The 21,585-nt window shown below is 47.7% G+C and overlaps 1 protein-coding gene across 2 annotated transcripts in view; it reads left to right on the forward strand.

Moving 5' to 3' along the window:
- Nucleotides 1-4,924: 4,924 nt before the first annotated feature.
- The window catches only part of MCU (mitochondrial calcium uniporter), a 92,214-nt gene continuing 75,553 nt past the window's right edge, over nt 4,925-21,585 (forward strand). For both annotated transcript variants that reach the window (XM_080348352.1, XM_080348351.1), the window contains exon 1: nt 4,925-5,107. In XM_080348352.1, coding sequence (XP_080204478.1) covers nt 4,988-5,107 — 120 coding nt within the window. In that variant the 5' untranslated portion in view covers nt 4,925-4,987. The remainder of the gene's footprint in view (nt 5,108-21,585) is intronic.

Genomic DNA, 21,585 nt, shown 5'->3' on the forward strand with positions numbered 1-21,585 from the left:
GAAAGGGAGGAAGAAAGGGAGGGAGGAAGAAAGGGAGGGAGGAAGGAAGGAAGAAAGAAAGGGAGGAAGAAAGGGAGGGAGGGAAGGAGGGAAGAAGGAGGGAAGGAGAGAGGGAAGGAGGGAAGGAGGAAGGAAGGGAGGGACGAAGGAAGGAGGGAAGGAGGGAAGAAAGGAGGGAAGGAAGGAAGGAGGGAAGAAAGGAGGGAAGGAAGGAAGGAAGGAGGAAGAAAAGATAAAAGGAGAGGGAGAGAGACAGAAAGAGAGAGGGAGGAAAATTACATGTGCAGCACATTTCCATGTGGAAACACTCCCCAGCGTGGTTTCATCTTCTACCAAAGAACAAGAAGATGCCTGAATCCTGGGTGCAGCGTCCATCCTGCATTCCCTGGATCCAGTACACAACAAACCCTCCCATGCACGATTTATGGGAGAGGAAAGCAGCACCAAGGGCACCACGCCAGCCCAGCAACGCTGTGATTTCAACTGATCTCATGCATTTAACCATAAAGAAAGCGTGTGCCTGAACACATCACCTGAAAGGGGCCTTTTTGGATGACAAAGGAGCTGGGAAGGAAATGTGACACCTCGAAAATAAACGTGGCCCGGGGTCACCATCCACCGAGATTTGGGAGAATAAGTGTTGCTCTCCCAGGACAGAGCGATGCCCAGGATTCCCCATCCCAAATGAATCCTGCAGCACCAGGGGAACATCATTTTCTTTAGAGCTTGCTCAGATGGGACAGTCCCAAAATGTAAACTCTGAGGCTGATTTTTGAAGCAAGGGAGTGATCCTGGCAAACCCACCAGAGGGATATTATGTTTCTGAGGTCACGGGCAGGCATGTCGGGTCCTGGGGCTGTGCCCAGCGCCTCAGGAATGGGATGGCAGCAGGAAGGGAAAATGGGAAAGGCACGCCTGGGTCATGTGTACCTTGGCATCCAGATCAGAGGGAGGATTCACTGCTGGGGAGGCTAATTTTAGGTATTTTAATTTTAGTTGCTTCCATACACCTCTTAGGTTGGCTCCCTTCAGGCTTTAATGAACCCCCATTAAAAAACACATTTTCAGGAGGCATAAATAGACAGCGATTGCTCTTCAGGAACACAGGAGGCTGCTGGATCATGGGGAGCCCCACCGCTGCCCTCCTGCAGAGACAACGCTGCAGGGATTTGTAGGACAAAGCGTTTGTTAAGGTTTAAGGTGATGCAAAAGAGACTTGGAGGGGTTGGGGTGCAGCAGCCTGTGGAGCTCTGGCCATGACTGATGGAGACATCAGACCCTGAAAGATGGGAGGAGAATATGTCACAGCGAGCAAATGCTGGTGTGTTTGGGTAATTTGGGGTTTACTTTGGAGGTTCTGCGAGGGGAAAGGGTGTGTTTGGGTAATTCGGGGTTTATTTTGGAGGTTCTACAAGGGGACAGGGACCACTGTCCTGCCTAGCCCAGGGGCATTTCCCCATCACATCTTATTGCTCCACAAACAGCTATTGTGGTGCTCAGCTTATGGAAATGGCCAGTGCCGTCCCTCTACCGGCAAGCAGACTCTGTCCCCTGATCTCATGGCTCTGCTGTTATCTGTGTTAGTCTGAAAGCACCAACCTTTCTTCTAAGTAAAAGGTGATAAGATATGCTTGGACCTGGTATCCACCTGAATTTCCTCATCCACCCACCTTGATTGCACCTGCAGGATTTTGCACGTGCATTGACCACCATGTATGGGGCTCTGCAAGTATCGCAGCCCCAGACATCTACAGGAATAAAATAAGGTAAATCATAAATTTAAATAACACAAAGAAAGCCACGAGCCCGCAGACTAAGAGATGATTTTGGGGTGTTTTTTTGTTTGTTTCTAGCCATCTTATTTAATCCAAGCACTTCGGAGCTTGCTGAGGTCTGGGCCAAAGTGTTTTGCTTGCTTATGGCTCATCGCACACTCGCTTTCTCTTAAATCAGTATTTTATTTGCAGAAGGACTGCATCTGTGCCTCTGTCAGCAGTTGGGATGGTTGATGGAGGTTTGGAGGCTTTAGCTTTCCACTTCAGCCCTTCCCACAGCAATAATATTAATTGCAAGCGCTGGTGTGCTTTTCCCCATCAATTCTTCTCAGGAACAGCTTTCCAATATTCAGCCAGCTGTAATTATAAGCACCAGGAGAAAGCCTTGTTAAATACATTCTATTATCAAGGTTTTCCAAGAGTGGAAGATGCTTCTAGCAGGGTACCAGGAGCTATTTGACCCCAAAAGACAGGGTTTCATTTTGGTGCCAATATTCTCACCCTTTTCGCACTCTTGAGAAGCCGTTCCCTGCCGGCTCCTTTGATTGCACGAGGTATTGATCTCAGGGCTCACGTTTAATTCCCATTTCTATGCATTGTAATGAGTGCCCACATGCTCAGCATGGGTTTGTTAATGAATTATTGGCCTTCCTGCTGCCCTTGGCGTTTGCTCGCAGCCCATCTTCCCCCACCTCTGTCAAATACTCCCTGGAAATGTTTAAGCTCTGCCTAAAATATGGCTTCAGGTGAGCACTTCTAGCTCCTCTTTAAACAGAAATAAATACCTAAAGGTGTAAACGGCTGGAGAAGCAGTTGGGGCAGTTGGGGCAGATATGGCAGCCCAGGGTCTGTTGGTTTCCCCATCCCTGCCCTCTCTTGAAGCTACCAGCACTGAGTCCACGCAGGAAACCCCATGGAGAGGGCACCATGGCCTTATCGTTAACATGTCTCTGCTCACCCAGACAAAAAGAAGTGCTGGGCTGGGTAGTTTATGGCTTGCAGAGGTGGCTCTGCCCCAAAATGTTACCGGGGTTTCATCCTCTGCCCTCCCTGGGACCTTCCCCATGCTGGGAACTTCCTTCCTCCCCTTTCCTGCCTTTCTGATCTCCCTTTTCCATCTCCTCTGGGCTGCATTAATGCCAGTTTTGCCATTTTGAAGCTTTAAATCCATGCTGGGGAGTGGCTGATGTCCCCAGAGAGGGACACCCAGGCTGTGGTCCATGAGATGTCTCTTCGGTCCAGATGTGCCCCAGGAGCATCTGCCAGTGTGAAAACTGCAGGGGTCATCACAGAGGGCTGCAATGTACAAAATCCCCATTTTAAAGCCTTTTTTTTAATCTTGCTGTCAATTTTCAGCGTGGAAGAAGAGGGAAATATGATGAGCAGGGGCTGAGCAAGGGTTTGATCTGATCCGAGCAGTGGAGCTCAAAGCAGCTGTTGCAATAGGTCTCTTTCATCTTGCAAGGAAAAGCCAGTTACTATTGAAGTGCTAAACAAGCCACGCTGGAAAAACTGTGGGTAAATCCTTCCAAAGGGACACAGTTGAGCTTTTATGGCTTAAACCATGTTTTCCCAGCCAGAGAAGGAAGGAAGGAAGGAAGAACCATCCCTGCAGGAAAGCCCAGCCAGAAATGAAGAGGATTGCTCAAGGACAAGCTGTGTGGTTCCAAATTGACATTGCTTGGGGAAAAGCTGCGAAGAAGCCCCTCAGTTTCTGAGCAGATGTGAAGGCAAGATTTGGGGAAGGCAGCGCTGGAGAGACGTGGGGATGGAAGGAGGAGGGCACTGGTGTGTTGTGATGGTGTGGGTGATGGCTGAAGCGCATCCGTGTCACCCCATCACTCCATCATGCTTCCCTCTGTATGTTCAGGAGGTCTCTGCGACAAACAGGGGTGCTAAATAATAGCTGGAGTGTCTCAGCCCATGTGTTCCTGATGTTTTCAGCAACCTCCAGCCTCGTCACAGTTTTCTCCCCATTAATTTCCAGTGACCCTCCTTTCCTGAGCACCCTTCCAGAAGAAGGTGCGTCCCGATTGCTCCACACAGCGAGCACCCAGGCTTCTCCACTTCAAAAAATAATCATAATACTACAGGATCCCAGCTACTTTTAAGCCAAAGCGCTTCAATTCTGTCACAGCTGTGATGGTATCACTGCACATGGGAGCTGCTTGTGCATTAATATTTTTTAAAGCTCCATTTTCTAATGAGCAATTCTGGGGCCACTTCCAGGATGAAAAGCAATGGGCTCATTTCTCTTCTGGACTATTCCTTCCCAGGAATTAAAAAGGAGCTGCTGGCAGTATTGTAACAACTCCCAGACAGAACAGAAAAGTCTTTTCTAAGGAAAATAATCTGAGTAAATCACCTTTCAAGAAACAACTGAGCACATATTACTTATGTAGCCCAGACACTGTTGGCCCAGCCCACCACATACGCATGTACATCCCTCTCTCTGAAATATAGATATATATATGTATATATCTATTTTTGCTCACCTACTTTAAATACCATTCATCAAAACTAGTGAGGGGGGTGAGGGGGATGCCAGTTTGGCCCAGTACCCCAAACCCCTGTTCCATGCTGCATCCCCAGGGCCATAGCGGCACCTTTGCAGGCTTCCTTGCTGCACCCTGTCACCCTGCACCCTCTTCCACGTGTCCCCCTCCTTGGTGCACCCCATCACCTCCCTGCACCCCATCACCTCCCCGCATCCCATCACCTCCCTGCACCCCATCACCTCCCTACGCCCCATCCTCTCCCTACGCCCCATCCTCTCCCTGCACATCATCACCTCCCTACGCCCCATCCTCTCCCTGCACCCCATCACCTCCCCGCACCCCATACTCTCCCCGCACCCCGACCTGGCCCCGCCCCTCCCAGCCTGGCCCCGCCCCTCCCAGCCTGGCCCCGCCCCGCGGCGCCCCTCGCTGGGGTCTTTCCCTGCCCTCTAGCCGGAGCGCGGCCCCGCCCATCGCCTGCAGGGGAGGGAAGGCAACGGCCAATCGCCTCTCCGGACAGGGCACCTTCGCGGCGTCGATTGGCTGTTCCGCCCGGGCTTGACAAGCCCCGGGCCGGCGAAGAACGCGCTCCGATTGGCCAGCGCCGCCGGCCGGCCCCGCCCTGCCGCTCCCTGTCCCTCCCTCCCCTCACCCTCCGCCCGGGCGGCAGCAGCAACGGCCGCCGCCGCAGCAGCGTGAGGCGGCTCCGGCGCGATGGCGGCCACGGCGGGCAGATCGCTGCCGCTCCTCCTCTGCCGCCGCCCCGCCGCGCTGACGGCGGCCGGTTGCTTCCCGGCGCTGGGGCGGCGCCGCCAGCAGCAGCGACACAGGACGGTGAGTGTGGCGGGAGCCGTGCCCTTCAGGCGGCGGCCGGCTGAGGCGGGCGCGGTGCCGGCACAAGCGGCGGGGGAGGCGCGGGGGGGAGCTCCGGCTCCCCCTCGTTCCCCGGGAGGCGGCGGCCCCCGGCCCGGCCCCGGGCAGCTGTGTGTTATTCTTAGCGCCGTCACCGGGCGAAACTTGAGCGGGGCGGAGCGGCGGCAGCCGAGCCCCCGGCCCCGCTCCGCCAGCGGGCTGCTCCCCGGCCCTCCCTCCCGCCGCCGCTCCGCCCCAGGAACGAGCGGCTGCCCCCGCGTCCCGCCGGCGCGTCCCGCCGCTTTCCGGAGGGCGCGGGAGCGGCCGGCGCAGCCCGCGGTACCGGCGACGGGCTCCCGGGGCGGGGGTCGGGTCCCGGCGGGGCGCGGCCGCCAGGTGGCGCCGGGGGCCGCCGAGAGCCCGCGGGGGGGTCGGGGGAGGCGGCAGCTCCCGGCGTTTGGGGGAGGGGGTTCGGAGGGGCAGCACCGGGACGGGCGGCAGCGGGTGCCCAGCGCATCTTCACCTTTTTAAAAACAATTTTCCACTTGTTTTGACCGCCCCCCCATCAAGGTCAGCCCGGGGAGAGGCACCGGGGGGTCCCCGGGTCAGCTCCGAGGTTGGCGTGCTCGGTGCGGGGGGACGTGTGTGTCCAAAAAAAGCTGGGTTTTGTTGCTTCCCCCGCAGAAGGAGCACGTTTAATGGCTTTGCCAGCAGACTGGCAGCACACGCGTTGCTTACTATATGTCTTAAAGGGAAAAAAAACCCCGTAAAGGCAGCAGCTTGCGTCTTGGAGCTCGAGAGATTTGCTAAAAATACCGGGAGGTTGGGTTTTTTTTCTTTTTAAACTAAGGGAACAGTATGTAACCGTGGGATATTCTTCTAGCTTTTGCCACAATCTGTTTTATCGCCGGCTATAAAAAAGCTGCCGTCGGAGGTGTGCACCTGTCGCTCACTTGTTGTTTTGCTCAAGCAACTGATCATTAAACTACCGAAAGCCACCAAAATATCTATTAATGAGGTGATGGAGCAGCGCTCTGAGCTTCCTTGGAACAGCAGATATAACGCTGGGTCCTGAAGGTGCTGTTTAAAGAGCAAATAAGTGTTTGCGCCTTGTATCTCCAGGGTGCCGGTAGCGTCTCTAACGGTGTCGGAATGTTTTCACAGCGAGGGGACGCCAGAGGTTCTGACCGTATTGAGTGTCTCAGTGGCATCAGTCCCATGTTTGCAGTGTGGTCATTCGCATGTGTGAAGTGCGATTTCTGCAGCGTTTGACTTGGGACTTTGTAAATAGCAGCCTGGCAAGCGAGATCACCAGTGCTCTGCATTCTGGGCAGGTGTGGAACAGCCTTTTCAGCTGTTGTAATGATTAAGTTGTTGCTTTTAAGCCGTGTCTGGCCCAGAAAATAATAAATTATTTATCTAAATTCAGATTGACCTTTGTGATTAATTTAACAGAGACTCCGATTCGTGCTTGTTTTCACTAATCGGGCTAAATGTGATAGTAAATGCGCAAGAAGATTAAAAACAACCATTAAAAAGTATCTCACATGTCTTCTGTTTGCCTGGGGTACCTCGCTGCTGCCGTGGCCTGAGCCGAGTGGATGTGGCTGAATTGTGACCACGTGAAAGAAAGAAGGATTTTGGTGTGTCCCGTGCATTGATGCTTAGAAAGTTCTTCTACCTGCCGTACTGGTTGGGTTCTGCTGTTTGATTTTTGTCAGCTTGGCTGTTGGCCACTTGTGGTCTTGCTGTGATTAGTTTGGGCGGTTTTCTTCTTTTTCAATAGGGAGGTTGTATGCAAGTTGGTTTAGTAGGTGTTGAATGGTGAAGTGTCTGTGTGAAACGAGCAACCAAGTGAAAGCTTGGACAGATCAGGTTGGTACCCACTATCCTAACTGTTCCTCTTGACAGCATCTGTACTGTTCCTATTTATCTGCTCCCAGAAAATAGAAGTTATCCTCTCGGTCATGCTGCGCTTGTGAAACTATGTGGCCTGGTGGGAGAGAGTAGAAACCCAAGGGCTGCCAAATAAATGATCTCAGAGGAGAAATTGCAGGAGCTGGAGCTCTTCATACTAAAGAGAAAATCAAAAGGAGCTTGCTGCGAAGAGGAAGCAGAAAAACAGAAAATCTGTGTTAGGTAGGAGAAGAAGTAATGGGCTTGCAGTGTGAGAAGAGGGATTTGGTTAGCTGCTGGCAATCTTTATACTGATGGTGAGTAGTGAAATGCTGAATTATTTCCCAGGAGGGATGTTCAATCTTCATTATTGGAGGGGGTTAGGACAGTTTAGATTTGCATCAATCAGTTATGGCTGATGGAGAATTGATCCTACTCGGTGATAGGGCTGAACTGCATAAGCTTCCTGAGTCTGTAGATTATATTGGAAAATAGGTAGGGAAAGTTTGAATAATATAGGTGTAATTAGTAGAGTGACTATATAAGGTATGTCTGTGCAGTATGGTTTTTAGTACAATAAATTCTATACTCCGTTACTTCTCAGAGTGGCTGGTTTCTAGCAGAGGTGATAAATTACATGGGCTTTCTTGAAATAGGGTGGAAGTGCTAAATGGTCTTATGGATGAGTTCTTTCGAAAGGGATATATAATATGCTGGGAGAGGACAGGGCTTTAAAACAAACAAACCCTTCCAGATGTGTAGAGAATGAGGTGGTGATAACATCAAACAGTAGAGGGGGCAAGAAGGTCCAAACTCTTAAGTACTTGGTTTATGAAGGTTCAGGTGGGAATACAGTAATGTTGGGAGATGTACGGCTTGAATGAAGCATTTGCAGCTTTTGTAAGAGCTTTGAAAGCCGAGAGAATTGGGATAGGTCAGTGGTATCAGCGTCTGGAAGTGTGGTTATGGAGAACCTCATGAGTCTTCACGTTGTGTCCTAGCTGAACGGTATGGCTGGGCGGGAGATCTTGGGAGGAGGATGCAGAAAATTTGAATGGGAAATTAACTTATTGATCTTGCAATAGGAAGAAGCAGGCTGGAGAAAGTGTTTGCTGATATCTGTGAATTTCCCCTTTGAAAGTGATGATGTTGTTCCTTGCAGGATGACTGCGAAGGGCAAGGAGAGAGCTGCTTGGTATAACCGGGTAGTAAGTGGGGCTGGAGCATCCGTACTGTTGGAAGAATATGATAGAGCTGAATAAATGGACTTAGAGCAGAGGCAGCAAAAGCTGGATCTCTCCCAGTCTTGCTTAAACATTCACGAGAGTGAAAGAAACCTTGTAGAGGAGGAGAGTCAGCGGGGAAACTGCGAGAGGAGGCTGAGGGGTTGTCGTGTCGGGGGGATGGCTGCAGCTTTTGTGATGAGTATGGCTGTATAGCTCATAAAGCGAAACATCAATAGTATCGGGTTTTGTTTTAAATCAGTGCTGTGTGTGCATCCTCGTCAGGGGGAGCTGTGGAGAGCTGATGCACTGCTGCGAGGTCTTACCTGAAGGTGGGAGGTGAGAGGGGCAGTTTAATCAGACCAAGGTAACTTCTGCTGGTGAGAAGACCAGAAATGCCAAAAGTCGGTATCAGCAGGCAAGAGGAGGTGGAAGAAAAGTATTGCGCGTGGTTTCTATAGGCCAGCTACGCACAAGAAGTGGCAAAGGATGGAGAAGCACGAGGTTGCAAACATGCAGTCCTGTGCACGGGCTTCGTAAGCAACAAGAGTGGAACTGGGATGGAGCCGAGTGCTTGGTGGGCGCTCAGGTGGCATTTCTCAGTTTAGTGGTGTTTGCTAGGTTCTAAACTGGTGGGAAGCACAGCAGCCATAAATCACAGTGCTGCCTGCTAATTAAAGCCATTGGCCTCCAGTAATTTCTGGTGCTTAATACAAAAATTGCCCTTCTCTTCCCGTTAGGCAGCTTGACTCAGAGGAGTGCGGAGAGAGAATTCAAGTGGATATTTCTCAGAGGAAACTTCCTTATAGGAGTAAGCTATAGATGTTTTTCAAAGATACAGTGGTAGGCAAAGGACTATTTTTGCTCTGCTTTTGTGTGTTGAATGCCTAAGCTTCATGGCTTTCATCCTGCAAAGTTTAGAGGCTCTTGTTATTGTGTTTCTTAATGCATTATTGTGTTGGATCAGCAGGTAATCAGCTGGTTCAGACCTGGAAAAAATACCTGTAGAAAATCAAGGACTTGGCTGTATGTGGCGTTCCTATGGTAGTTAATCCCAGCGTAGATAATGACTCCTAGCGACAACTTTGAAGCCTAAAGAGGAAAAACTGAACCTAACTGAGCCACAGCCGAATTTCAAGTAGGTATCGGGCAACCTGCAGGATTTTCTCTCTGCTCCAGGTGAGAACCAGGATTACATGTGTCGATCAGCCCTTGAGGCGGGTCAGGAGTGGGTGTGGGTAGCCCTGTATTAAGGGTGCTGTGGAGCACGGACCCTGCAAAGAGGAGAGGGCTCTGTGCCAAGGAAAGGTGTCCTGGGAGGTGAGAAACCTTGGCAGGAAGATGCCATGGACATCGTGCTTTGTGGGCGCTTTACTTGGCATAGATACAATGTATATTCCGTGCTAATTTCTTCTATTTTTTCCCCATGCAATGGCTGAAACTGTTGCAGCATCAACTTCCAGAGACTGTTTCTTAGTGCTGTGGTAATAGTTTCCCTGGTGGGTCCCCGTAACCAACTCAAGCCCTTGCTGGCATAAGCAACAGTTTATTGCTCTACTGTTGCCCATGTCTTGAAACAAATTAATTTAAAGAGGTGAAGCTTGGGACTCACAAAGCTCAGTTGGATGGCCCGACTTGGAAGAACATTTTGGTGTGGAGTCTGTATTTTTGCTGGAAACTGGCCGAGTGCTTTAATTAACCAAACTCCCATTTTCCTGCCCTTGCTTACCGCTGATGGTGATTTTCAAATGAGTGATTAAAAAGCCAAAGAACTGGTGGCTGTGCAATGGTTCAAAGGGGCATAAAATGATTATTCTCGATGGATTTTTGGCTGCACGTGTTGCCCACACTGACCTTCAGTGTTTCCCAGTCTGGGACGTCCATAGGAGTGGTGGCACATGTGCTGCAGGCCAGGAGGACATGATTCTGTTGTCTCTCTGGATATCAAGATGGGATGCGGCTTGACCTGCAATGTGAGAAGACACCAACCCAGCAGAACACTTAAAATGTCAAGGAAGCCCTTGGATTTCTTTTTATTTCCATAAACAAAAACTTAGGAATGACCGGCAAGTACTACTTGGTGTATGAAAGTGGCTAAAATATTCTCTTGGTTGTTTTTATTCTTACAGAGAACAAATAGTTTTGAAGGGAGACTGAACTAAAAAAGGGGCGTTTTGCAGCTTTTGATGTGCCTGCTCATTCAATGAATACAAAAACCCTTTACTTAGTAGCGTTCAGAAATTCTGGGACTCTCTGTATGTGAAAGAGGAGCGCGGTACACAAAGGAGTAGATATGGATGGGTTTTTTGACAATTATTTGATGATACTAGCTTTTGTATTGATAACTCAGGGAATTATTGTATTTATAACTGTGAAATAATTAAGACTTTGTAGGGACTGCGATGGGGAGGGAAATTCCAGACATGGTAAGGTCATTAATGTAAAGGTTTCAGGACAACTTTGCTTCCCTATGGGGAGTGTTTCTCAGCTGCGTTTGGACAGGATGGGTCTAAGTCTCTATACCAGAGTCTAATGAGAAAAAGATAAATAAAGTTGTTAATTTTCTTAAGCTGTTTTTAGTCTAATCTTAAAGACGAAACTCTGTGAGATTTGGTCCCACCCCGTCTTGAGAGTAAAATATAACTTTTATGACTTCATTTCAGATTTGTGCTGTGAGTCACTTGTTTGCCGTTCTATAAAATAGCGTTGAGATGGCGCGGATCTGTAATTTAAATTACACTCCCGTTTGTGGGTCAGTGTAGAAATGGTTTTAGATTTTGGATGACTGAATTATTCTTCTTAAATTTGGTTACTTATTGAGCAAGTGTTTGCAGTGTTGGCTGGTGGTCGCTCTTCCGAAATCCCAACTGCTGCTTTCTGTGGGATGAGGAACCATCCCTAATAGACTTTGCTGGGTGAAACTTGGTGCTCTCTGCTCATCATGGAGAAACATTTCTAATCCCTCAAGTGCCCTCAGTGTGAGAGACCACCTATGATATTGCTGATGTGTTCATCGTGTTTCAGCACCTGCTTTTTGAGGGCGAATGGGGTGATCAAGCTTTAAGGACTCTCTTGTCCTTGGGTATTTAATGAAGAAAAGAAAATGACTTGGCCCTTTTCTATTAAAGTTTTGGCAAAGGGTTTTTCTTCCTGTTATTAAGGTCTCAATTGATCATCAAAATGAGATGTCACTTTAATGAGGATGAAAATATTTAGCACTTGAATGTGATGTGGGATTATTTTCTAGTAGGACAAGCCTATGGGCTATTGCTTATGTCTCCTGTAAAATATGAAGCCTGTCCACTATCTTTTTCTGCATTTTTGGCAGCTCTTAAGGAATTAGGAAACATAGAACAACTTGCATAAGCAGGAGAGGGGGGAAAAAACCATGGCCAACAAGCTTGTTTCAGCAATTCGCTTGTGTTGCCTTCCCCGGGAGGGACTGCCCTGTGCCCAGGAAACTGTCACATCTCCAAAACTGCTTATCGGGATAATTAAAACTCAAATGTCACTTGGCTGGATTACTTAGGAAGGATCTCCCGAGGAGCAACGACCACAAAACACCCTCTGGGTGATGGTCAGTCTTGCGTTCTGTCCTGCAGCCTGCTGGGAATCAAGCAATTCACTCGGAGGTCATAGCCTAAGAAGTTGGATAGGGCTTAGGGGAAGCTTTGTGGAATGTGTGGCTGTTTTGAGAGGATTTTGGAATAAAGCTATGGTAACAATTTTGGTTGCTTTCGTCGCACAGGTCCCGAGGTATGTCCGTAGCTTGCTGCACTTTCCTTTATCTGAAACTGATGTGGACTCAGAGTGGTGTGAGGTTGTAGAAATGGGGCGAGGGAGAATGTTTTCCAGATGAAAGCAGTAAACCTCGGCTTTTCAACGTACCTCGGAGTGGGATTTGTTGCTCTGGGTCTGTGCGGGAGCTGGGGACACCTGAGCACAGCGCCGCATGGGGATGCGCCGGAGGGGGACAGCACAGAGCTGCTCGCTGTGCAGTGTCGAGGTGGCTGAGGACGCCTTCGTTGGGGGATTTCACTCCAGTTACTTGGCATACACAGGTTGGAAGGGGCAGTGCAAAAGAACCACATTTCTTGGATCAACGCATGTGCGATTTCAGGTGGGGAAGCTCACCAGGCAGCTCCTCAGCCAGGTGACTGTAGGGTCTGCAAACAGCATCGTTGTGAGGGGAATTTCCAGCTCATTTTCTAATTTTCTAGGCCAGTTGCTGGAGAAGAGGCTGAATTTGCTCTGTGTTTCCTCCATTCTGTGTCACTATACTACCTTGAAAAGCACTGAGCTAGGCAAAGCTTGCTTGTTTTATTTTGCTATGAGAACGTCATGTTTCCTTAAGCAGCATAGTGAGTTTAGTTGGATGAGTTCATGTCAATTATTACTGTACCTTGGTAAGGAGAAGTGCGTCCCCTAAATGTAGTAGTGGACATGGCTTCTTTCTACATTTGAGACTTGTATGTTTTGGAAATGGCTGGAAGAGCAACTTGAAGAACTGTTTAGTTAAAACCCGACATATGGTCTGTGTAAATTCATGGCTTTGTCAACGATTTGCAAAAGGTAGAGCTGCCGATGAGCAGGAGCTGCTCCCTTGACATATGGGCTTGCTCACTGAATTGGTGCTATCTGCTGAACCGGGACCGTTTATTCCTCATCATCTGCTCCTCTACGTGGTTTCCTTCATCCACACCCCTACCTGACTTAGGGACTGTAAACTCCCTCATTAAGTCACGGTCGTTATCGTCTTAAGCTCTCGTTTTCTTTTGCCCAAAATGACTTCTAATGCTGCTGCGTTCTTTTTGGTTTGCAGCTGAAATCTGTAGGATAAGCAAATGGATGCTCATCAGCCAGAATGCAGGTTGTGACATTTAATCAGAATAGTGGACTCTAAGGTATGTCTCGAAATTAAAGAAATTAGCTGTGACAGATTATTGTTGGAGGAAATAGACTTAATCTCTCCACTTAAACCATTTAAAAGAAGATCTTCATAATTTACGCATGTCATTTTTCTTAGGTATTGGGACTGAAGTGATATGAGTTTTCAGCCTGGCAAAGGAACTCCAAAAGTGACAATTTTAAATACTACTCTGGAAAACTGAGATTTAAAGGGAAAATGGGCTGTCCAAACAGCACAAGAGTTTTTCACGTTGTACATTAAAAAGCAATAGCTGGGTCTGGAGGATGTTTCTGTATAGAACTTTTCCCTGTGTGATTATCGCCGTTATGTACGTAATGCTCACCGCTGAGAACAAATTGATTTATCGTATCCCATTCATTGTTTTCTGGTTCTAGACAAAACTCAGACACGGTCAATATGCGATGCAGCGGTAACCTTTTAAAAGAAGTCATTTAAATTAATTGGGAACCATCTGAGACATTGCAGAGATTCTCCTGTGGGAGATAGATGGGAGGTAGAGAAATTTTTTCCCTGAAATAACAGTGAGCTGCAAATATGTGGAGATTTCCCAGGGAGGGAAAAAGAAACGGTTCCTTTTTTGGAATGAAATGCCCTAATTTATCATGTGACTTGGGAAATCCTCTTGGCTTCCTGCAGAGGGGAAAGAGGGAGCTGAGCGTTTGATGGGATGACGGAGCGAGGCGCGTTGGTGATGTATAACAGCATCTGCTGCTCAAGGAGCTCCCGTGGGAGTGCTGCTCGCTGCGCGGCTATTCCCCTTGTCAAGGGACTTGTTTCTAAGGCAGTGACAACAGAAATTCCGTTGTCTAAATATTTAGTAGATTTGCTAATTGCGCTAGGGCAGCGCTGTGTGGTTTCCTCTGAGTTTCGGGGTATTGTATTTCAGAGGAGAGTAGGATTCTCCTCTTGGACTTGGGTGTCAGGCAGTCAAAAGAACCAAATCTAGTCTCTGTCTGAAGAAGGAAGACACATTACGAGCGATGTATATTGGTAGTAAACAGGCTCCAAATACTCCCCTCTGAGTTAAAGGAATGTATTAAAGAATTTTTGTGTTGCAGGCTCCAGATAAGCCACTCTTGGCTTTATGAACTGCCCAGAAAACTTACAACGGAGTGTTATTTGGCTTTCGTTCAGGCTCTGGTTGGTGCCATGGGTCACGCAGGCCTGAGGAAGCAGAGGGCATGTTCCTTGAGACTGTTTCCAGGAAGGTAAAGGCAGCAGGAGTGTTATGTGAATATCCAGAGTCCGCATTGGCTGCAGCATCATGTGAGGTTGAAGGTCTCGTCTCACAACCTGCCCACTGCAAGATAATCACAGAATCCCAGAATGTGAGGGGTTGAAGGGCCCTGGAAAGCTCATCCAGTGCAATCCCCCCATGGAGCAGGAACACCCAGATGAGGTTACACAGGAAGGTGTCCAGGCGGGTTGGAATGTCTGCACAGAATGAGACTCCACAACCCCCCTGGGCAGCCTCGGCCAGGCTCTGACACCCTCTCCCCCAACAAGTTGCTTCTCCTCTTTCAGTGGAACCTCCTGTGTTCCAGTTTGCACCCATTGCCCCTTGTCCTATCATTGGTTGTCACCAGCAGAGCCTGGCTCCATCCTCCTGACACTGCCCCTTTCCATATTGATCCCCGTGAATGAGTCCCCCCTCAGTGTCCTCTTGTCCAGCTCCAGAGCCCCAGCTCCCTCAGCCTTTCCTCACACGGGAGATGCTCCACTCCCTGCAGCATCTTGGTGGCTGCGCTGGACTCTCTGCAGCAGTTCCCTGTCCTGCTGGAGCTGAGGGGCCACAACCGGACACAAGATTCCAGGTGTGGTCTCCCCAGGGCAGAGCAGAGGGGCAGGAGAACCTCTCTGACCTACTGACCACCCCCTTCTAACCCACCCCAGGTCCCATTGGCTTCCTGGCCACAAGGGCCCAGTGCTGGCTCATGGTCACCCTGCTGTCCCCAGGACCCCCAGGTCCATTTCCCCTACACTGCTCTCTAATAGGTCATTCCGCAACTTACACTGGAACCTGGGGTTGTTCCTGCCCAGATTCAAGACTCTCCACTTGCCCTTGTTCTATTTCATTAAACTTTTCCCTGCCCAGCTCTCCAGCCTGTCCAGGTGTCTGGATGGCGACAAAGGTCGGTTAATAGCAGATATCTTTGCTCCTTGGAGGGAGCGGTTTTGTCCCTGAAAGCTTTTTCATTAACAGAGCTTTTTTTCGCCGTTTAAAAAGGTTGTTGCTGGGACTTCTCGCACCCCTCAAAAGCACCTTACAATGCTGTGTTATTCACCAAATTTCCTTGTCTGACAGATGAGGCGAGGCTCTGAAAGCAGAGGGCTTTTGAAACATTTCCAGTCAGTCTTGCCATGGACCTTGTTTTTTAGGTGCCTGGAAAAGTGATGCTGAAGGGAGAAACCATTACATGATTGAAACATCTGCTCCTGGTTGCTTGGCGGGGTGATGTGAGTCCCATTGCTCAGGAACAAGAAGCTGATGGTCCAAACCAGAGCTTTGGTTTAAAGCCAAAAAGCCACAGATTTCTCTCACCAAAAAGCTGAATAGAGTGATGGTGCCCAGCAGGAATTTAATCTTCAGAATAATTTTATCAAAAGATAAAGAACATGACTCAGGTTTGCACACGTACCCATTAAAAATAAATCACAATTTTGAATCAGCTAGTCACTCCTGTGTGTAGGAGTGACCATTTCCATATTTCCCTTTGGCATTTAATGCTCAAGAGAGTCATTCTAAACAAACAGTTTCACGAAGTACTCCTCTTCATTATTTAGCCGGAATGAGGAGGGCAGGATGTGAGCCTATGCGGATACGATCTCCTCTGTTGGCAAGGATGCTGCAAGAAAGGACTTTGAGAAAAGCTTTAGTACCACACAGGCGCTGGTGAAATGAGTTGTTTTGTAAATAGCATTTTGAGCAGATGTTGTTTATCTTTCTCCAAAGGTGGGTTGCTTCTCTTCACTGTTCCTCTATGCCATTCAGGGCTTTTTTTTCTACATAGCAACTCCTTTTCTTGTCCTCAATGTCTGCTTGTAATTATAGCATCATGCATATAGCATTTCTTTTTGCGGACAATGCCATGGCCGTAATACGTGTTGCAGGACGTGCTGCTCTATCTGTGCTGGTGGCACACAGCTCTGCTTTGAGCAGAGCTCTGAGGGCTTTGGATCTAGGACAGGGAGTTTGGTGGAGGTGCAGATTTCATGACCTACTTCTTGGGCAAGCGTGGAAGTAAAAGCTGCTCTTGGTGGCTCAGATGAGAGATTCAGGCTTTTTCTTGCTTTGTCTTGTGCTGAAAAATCATCAGGCTCCAGTTCAATACAGTCTCAAGGTTAGGAACTGGGTGTCTCCTGAGTTATTCACTATCAGTGAAGAGGAACAGACAAGAACACCTGAGCTTAGAATAGTGTTGCTTTCCAGATTTAAAACAAGCGCTCCGTTCTCCTAAGGAATTGTTTGTCATTGTAGTCAGTCAGATGTAATTAACTTCTTAACTCATTCTTTGAAGTCTGTACTTGGAAGAGGTAAAAACATCCATGCTTTTACTTTCCTTTAGGAGATTTGGCATCACTCGTAAAGCCAAACTACTATGATTAACCTGACTTTTTATATAATAGAGTGCACCATGGAGGGCTGTTTGTTACAACGTTGACGGGCCGCAGTACTTTTCAAGGCAGCATTTACACAATTTACATGGATTTCTGCATGAGGTGGAATCCACTATGTACCCGAACCCGTTAATGAATAGGTTTGGTGGCAGCACGGAGTTGTATTTGCCTCCTTCAGGATGCGTTTTTTCTAGCCACAGGTTCGAGCTGGTGATGCTTCAAGCAGGATCCTGACTCATCAACACTTACATGTTTTCTTACCGCCGCGGGAACGTGGAAATACGTGGCTTGCAGGAGGAAAGCCGGATTGCTCTGGTAGTGCTGAGACACCCTGGAGTGCACAGACACCGCATGGGTGTCTGATGGAACCGGGCTGTCGAGGGTTTAGATTGCGGGGTGACAATAAAACCCTGGCAGGTGTATTGTTAACCCTCTCTCCCCCCTTCCCACTCAGCACAGGCGATCGGGAGGGAAAGAAGGACAGAGAGAAGAGAGCTGGAAAAATTAAAGATGTTTTACTAATGCTACTAATAAAATAGAGAAAATAATACAAAATATACAAAACCAATCCTGAAAGTCCCAGCGACTGCAGCGCCGGCACCTGAAGTCCTGGACTGGACTCTCCAGCCAACCGGAGCTGGATTCAGTCTGTCACTGGCCTCAGTTTGCAGGGACGACTCGCAAGGTCCTCTCCTAATGTCGGCCATGAGGAAAAGGGACGAGATCCTTGTGCTCTCCCACTTCTATATGCAGTATTCACGTGAATTAAGCCTTAATCTTTTACAAATGAAGAGCTCTAACTTGTCTGTTGTCTGAATAAATAGAACTAGTTAAAATAAAAGGCAAGAGGTATTTGTTGTCATTGTTACTGTGTCTTCTCTCCTGCTGCAATGGTGTTTTGCTGAGCCCCTCGGCTTCTACTGGGGGCTGGTTGAGATGCGTGAAGAGCTGGTACATAAACATAAGATAAGCACTGGAAATCTGTGCAATTTCTCGATAGAGACATTGGGATTTATTGTATATTACCTGAATGTAAAATCCTTCCAGCTCTCACCGGGGAAAATATCTACATAATTCATTGCCGAGCAGAAAAATATTATAGGCCATTGTAAGTATAATGACTTGATCTTTTTTGAAAATCAGTTAATGAAGTTCAAGTTGAGCAACACTGAAAGTCAACTTGATAACTTGCTGATCCGTATAAATAAATGTGAGTCCCTGGGAAGCGAGTTGTTTTCTAAGCTAGAGGAGAAGAGTTCCAGGCAGAACATGAGAAACGATGAGTGGAAAACAAATAGATGAAGAATAGAATGCGGTTGGCCTATTGTCATCTGTTCATATTCCACTTTGCAATCTATCACTATTATTACTATAAGTGCAGAAATTTGATGGCACATCAAAGCACTTCAGTGTCATCTTTTATATTCCTGATTTATAGTCTGGTAACTTTGGTGCAAAGATGCTGTTCTTACCTACCACTTGGTCTTTCTAGTGCTGTTGCTGCAATGTTAATTTCCCCCTTTACTTAATAGTGTATTTACACTGCTAAACGTTTTTTTTTACTGGCTATAGGGCTATTTTTCCTCATCCTTGCTATGAGAATAATATGACTGAGATATTGTGGGGCTATTAGTTGCTCCTGAAGGAGCGTAACCCCACACGACTCAACGTAAAACATCTTACCTTTTAGCGGTTATAATTGCTGTTTATGGGCTTAATTGTGATGTGGCTTTTGCATTTAAGTAATCTGATAGGAGAAAAATAACCAGTTTCTGAGTAGACACTTGCTGCTTTTCTACCCACAGCTCTGAGCAGCCATGAAGTCCTTTCCCTCTACACAGTAATTAGGATTGAATTATGAAGCTCAAAGGTTGAACGTGGTATATTAACCCTTGTGTCCTGAAGGAGATGGGAAGATAAGCCTTTGTGATGCCTTCTTGTGAACAGAGCAAATGAGCTGCTGTTCTGTCAGCTTTAGCTTGTGTTCCTGAGGAGTATTTACTTGTAGGTAATACTCAGGTAGAAATTAGAATAATTTGTTTAATAAATAATCATGATAAGTTGAATAAAACATGCGACTAGCAATGTGACACTCCTTTCCTACTAAAAGCTGCTTGTTTCCTCTTCTCTTATTAGTTGCATTCCTCAGCTGTAAGTAGGGCAAGAGGTTTTATCAGAGACACCTTTACGTTGCAGCCTGGACTGTATGTACGTATGTTAGCATTAGTTTTCGGAGTTATAATCTAGTGTCTGGTCCTTTTTGTGGAGTACAGGACATTGTCCCTTTGGAGAAGCTTCATCTGTCACGAGATGGGGAATCTCCCCGCATCCTGCAAAAGAAAATACAGATATTGCGTGTGGGCTGCTGCTTAAACAAACATTGCTTTTGGGTCTCTGAAACAAGCCCTGAATGCTCCTTGTGACCTATTTAGCCGACTGAAAGTCATCTCTTCTTATCGCCGAGAGCTCCTTCCAGCCCCTGTGACGCTGGAAGTCCCCTTGCTGCTGAATTTGGGGTGAGCCCACTCTTGTATCTTCAAAGGGGTGCACATCTACCGAGGTACAATCTCACCTTGTACATCAGTCCTTTTAGTGCTCGTTGTGGTGTTTCTGAGGTGCCGTCCCTCTCTATAGAGCCACTGACTGTGACTAATGCTTTCTGTGCTGAAAAGGCTAAGTACCGGTGGCTAGGGAGTTTAATTTTATATAATGTGCTGACTTGAAGCTCCAGAGCCTTCAATGGTGATGATTCAGTGACGTCTGTGTTCTCCTTGTCCTCTCCTTTTTCTTCTGTCTTCTTCTTCTTTCTTCTGTCTTCTACCAAGCCAAACAGAGTATATAGTGCTATAAAATGTCCAAAATGGCATGAACCATAATCTGTCTTGGCATACTGGGTACTACCATGAGCCAGCACTGGGCCCTTGTGGCCAGGAAGCCAATGGTACCTGGGGTGGGTTAGAAGGGGGTGGTCAGTAGGTCAGAGAGGTTCTCCTGCCCCTCTGCTCTGCCCTGGGGAGACCACACCTGGAATCTTGTGTCCAGCTGTGGCCCCTCAGTTCCAGCAGGACAGGGAACTGCTGCAGAGAGTCCAGCGCAGCCACCAAGATGCTGAAGGGAGTGGAGCATCTCCCGTGTGAGGAAAGGCTGAGGGAGCTGGGGCTCTGGAGCTGGACAAGAGGACACTGAGGGGTCACTCATTGATGTTTACAGATATATAAAGGGAAAGAATTGTTTAATTCCACTCTAATTCTTGGTGAACAACTGGGAGGCTTTTCAAGAGGCTGAAACCTCTGGGGGGACAGTTTTCATTTAGAATTTGTTCAAACTGATTTTTTGGAATATGAAGTTGAAGATCCATACTTCCCAACGTCTTATCTTACTGTGTTTATGTGAAGATTATCCTAGTTTAGAAAAAGAACATGGAATTACTGTCAGTAAAGCAGCAACCTGGTGGACTGCTGGGATGAAATGGATACGCCGCCAGCATCGTACCAACCTGCTTGCGGTGAGCTGAGCAGAGGTTGAGCCTCAAACATTTCTGGCTCTCTTCTTGTTTTATCAATCCAGATAAGATCAAGCGTCTCACATCTGTTTGTACAGTGGGACGTTGAAGTGCAAGTTTCTTTACATTTTGCCCATTCCACAGTCAAGCAAGTGGAAAACGACCCGTGTTTTCTGAGCTTTAGGGCCACCATGAATTGTTGTTTTTGCCTTGGTTTCTCTGAGAGCATTTTTTGGCAAAGAACTCTTTCTTTCACGAGGCATCCCTCATGAAGCTGCAGTGTTGGACTGAACACAACCCCGCCAGTTTTGTGGTTACGGTTATAGTAAGCTCAGATCTCTATCTGTTTACTGTGGGAAAAGAGGGTGTTTGGGTTGGAGGGCAGCTCCGTTCTCCCTTTTAGCCTTAGAGGTGCGAAGGCATTTGTATCTGCGTGTCGTTAGCTGGCGTTTGCATGTTCCTCTGTCAGTAACAGTGTGCGGAATGGCCAGCTGGCTCTTCCCCGGCTGGCAGGACAAGTTCCCAAGGGGTAAGAGGCAGGAGATGCTGTAATGTCACTTATTTCACGCTGGCTCAGCAGTGGCCGCGGGCGGAGAGGCCTCGCCGGACGGAGTTTCTGCAGTTCCTGTGCAGGCAGATGATTTACTTTCATGAATCCTTCCTTGTCTGGACGCAAAAGGGCTTTTCAGAGAAGGCTGAGGCGGCACTGGGGATTCTCTCAGGTTTTCTGTAAGTAAATATTTAGTTTCTAAGTATCTCTGCCCTTTGAATGGCAGCCTTTGAGTCATTACTGAGGTAAATGGCATGTTGCTTGGGCCTCTTGAAGGATGTTTGACCTATGATGTTAAACGGGCTGTTTGTTCCCTTTTTAAAACTGCCTTTGGGATTGTGGAGTGGTTTGTGTTGCAAGTGTGAGCTGGAAAGAAAATGATCATAAATCAGTCCTTGAGTACAGCCCAATGCCAGACTGCTCGGTACAGGATCGCTTTACACACGGCTTGCCAGGGTTCAACAGAAATGGGTCATTATTTAATACCACTAAATGAAAAAAAAAAGGAATTAGCGTTGTTTACTCCATATAGATGTATAGCATAATATATAATATACAACTTTCTTTTTCAGAGATCACATCAGCATTTCATTTCCCTTAAACTGATGTACCTACTGCAGCGTGGCAATAAAAAATAATCACCTCTTTGAATATACCATTAATATTAACGTTGTCCTTTAAGCAGTATCTTTGTGGCGTTGTATCTGCACCCCTGGCCGCGGTTGCACACGGGTAGGAGCT

The sequence above is a fragment of the Nesoenas mayeri genome (genome assembly GCF_963082525.1).
Source record: "Nesoenas mayeri genome assembly, chromosome: 7".
Taxonomy (NCBI): Eukaryota; Metazoa; Chordata; class Aves; order Columbiformes; family Columbidae; genus Nesoenas; species Nesoenas mayeri.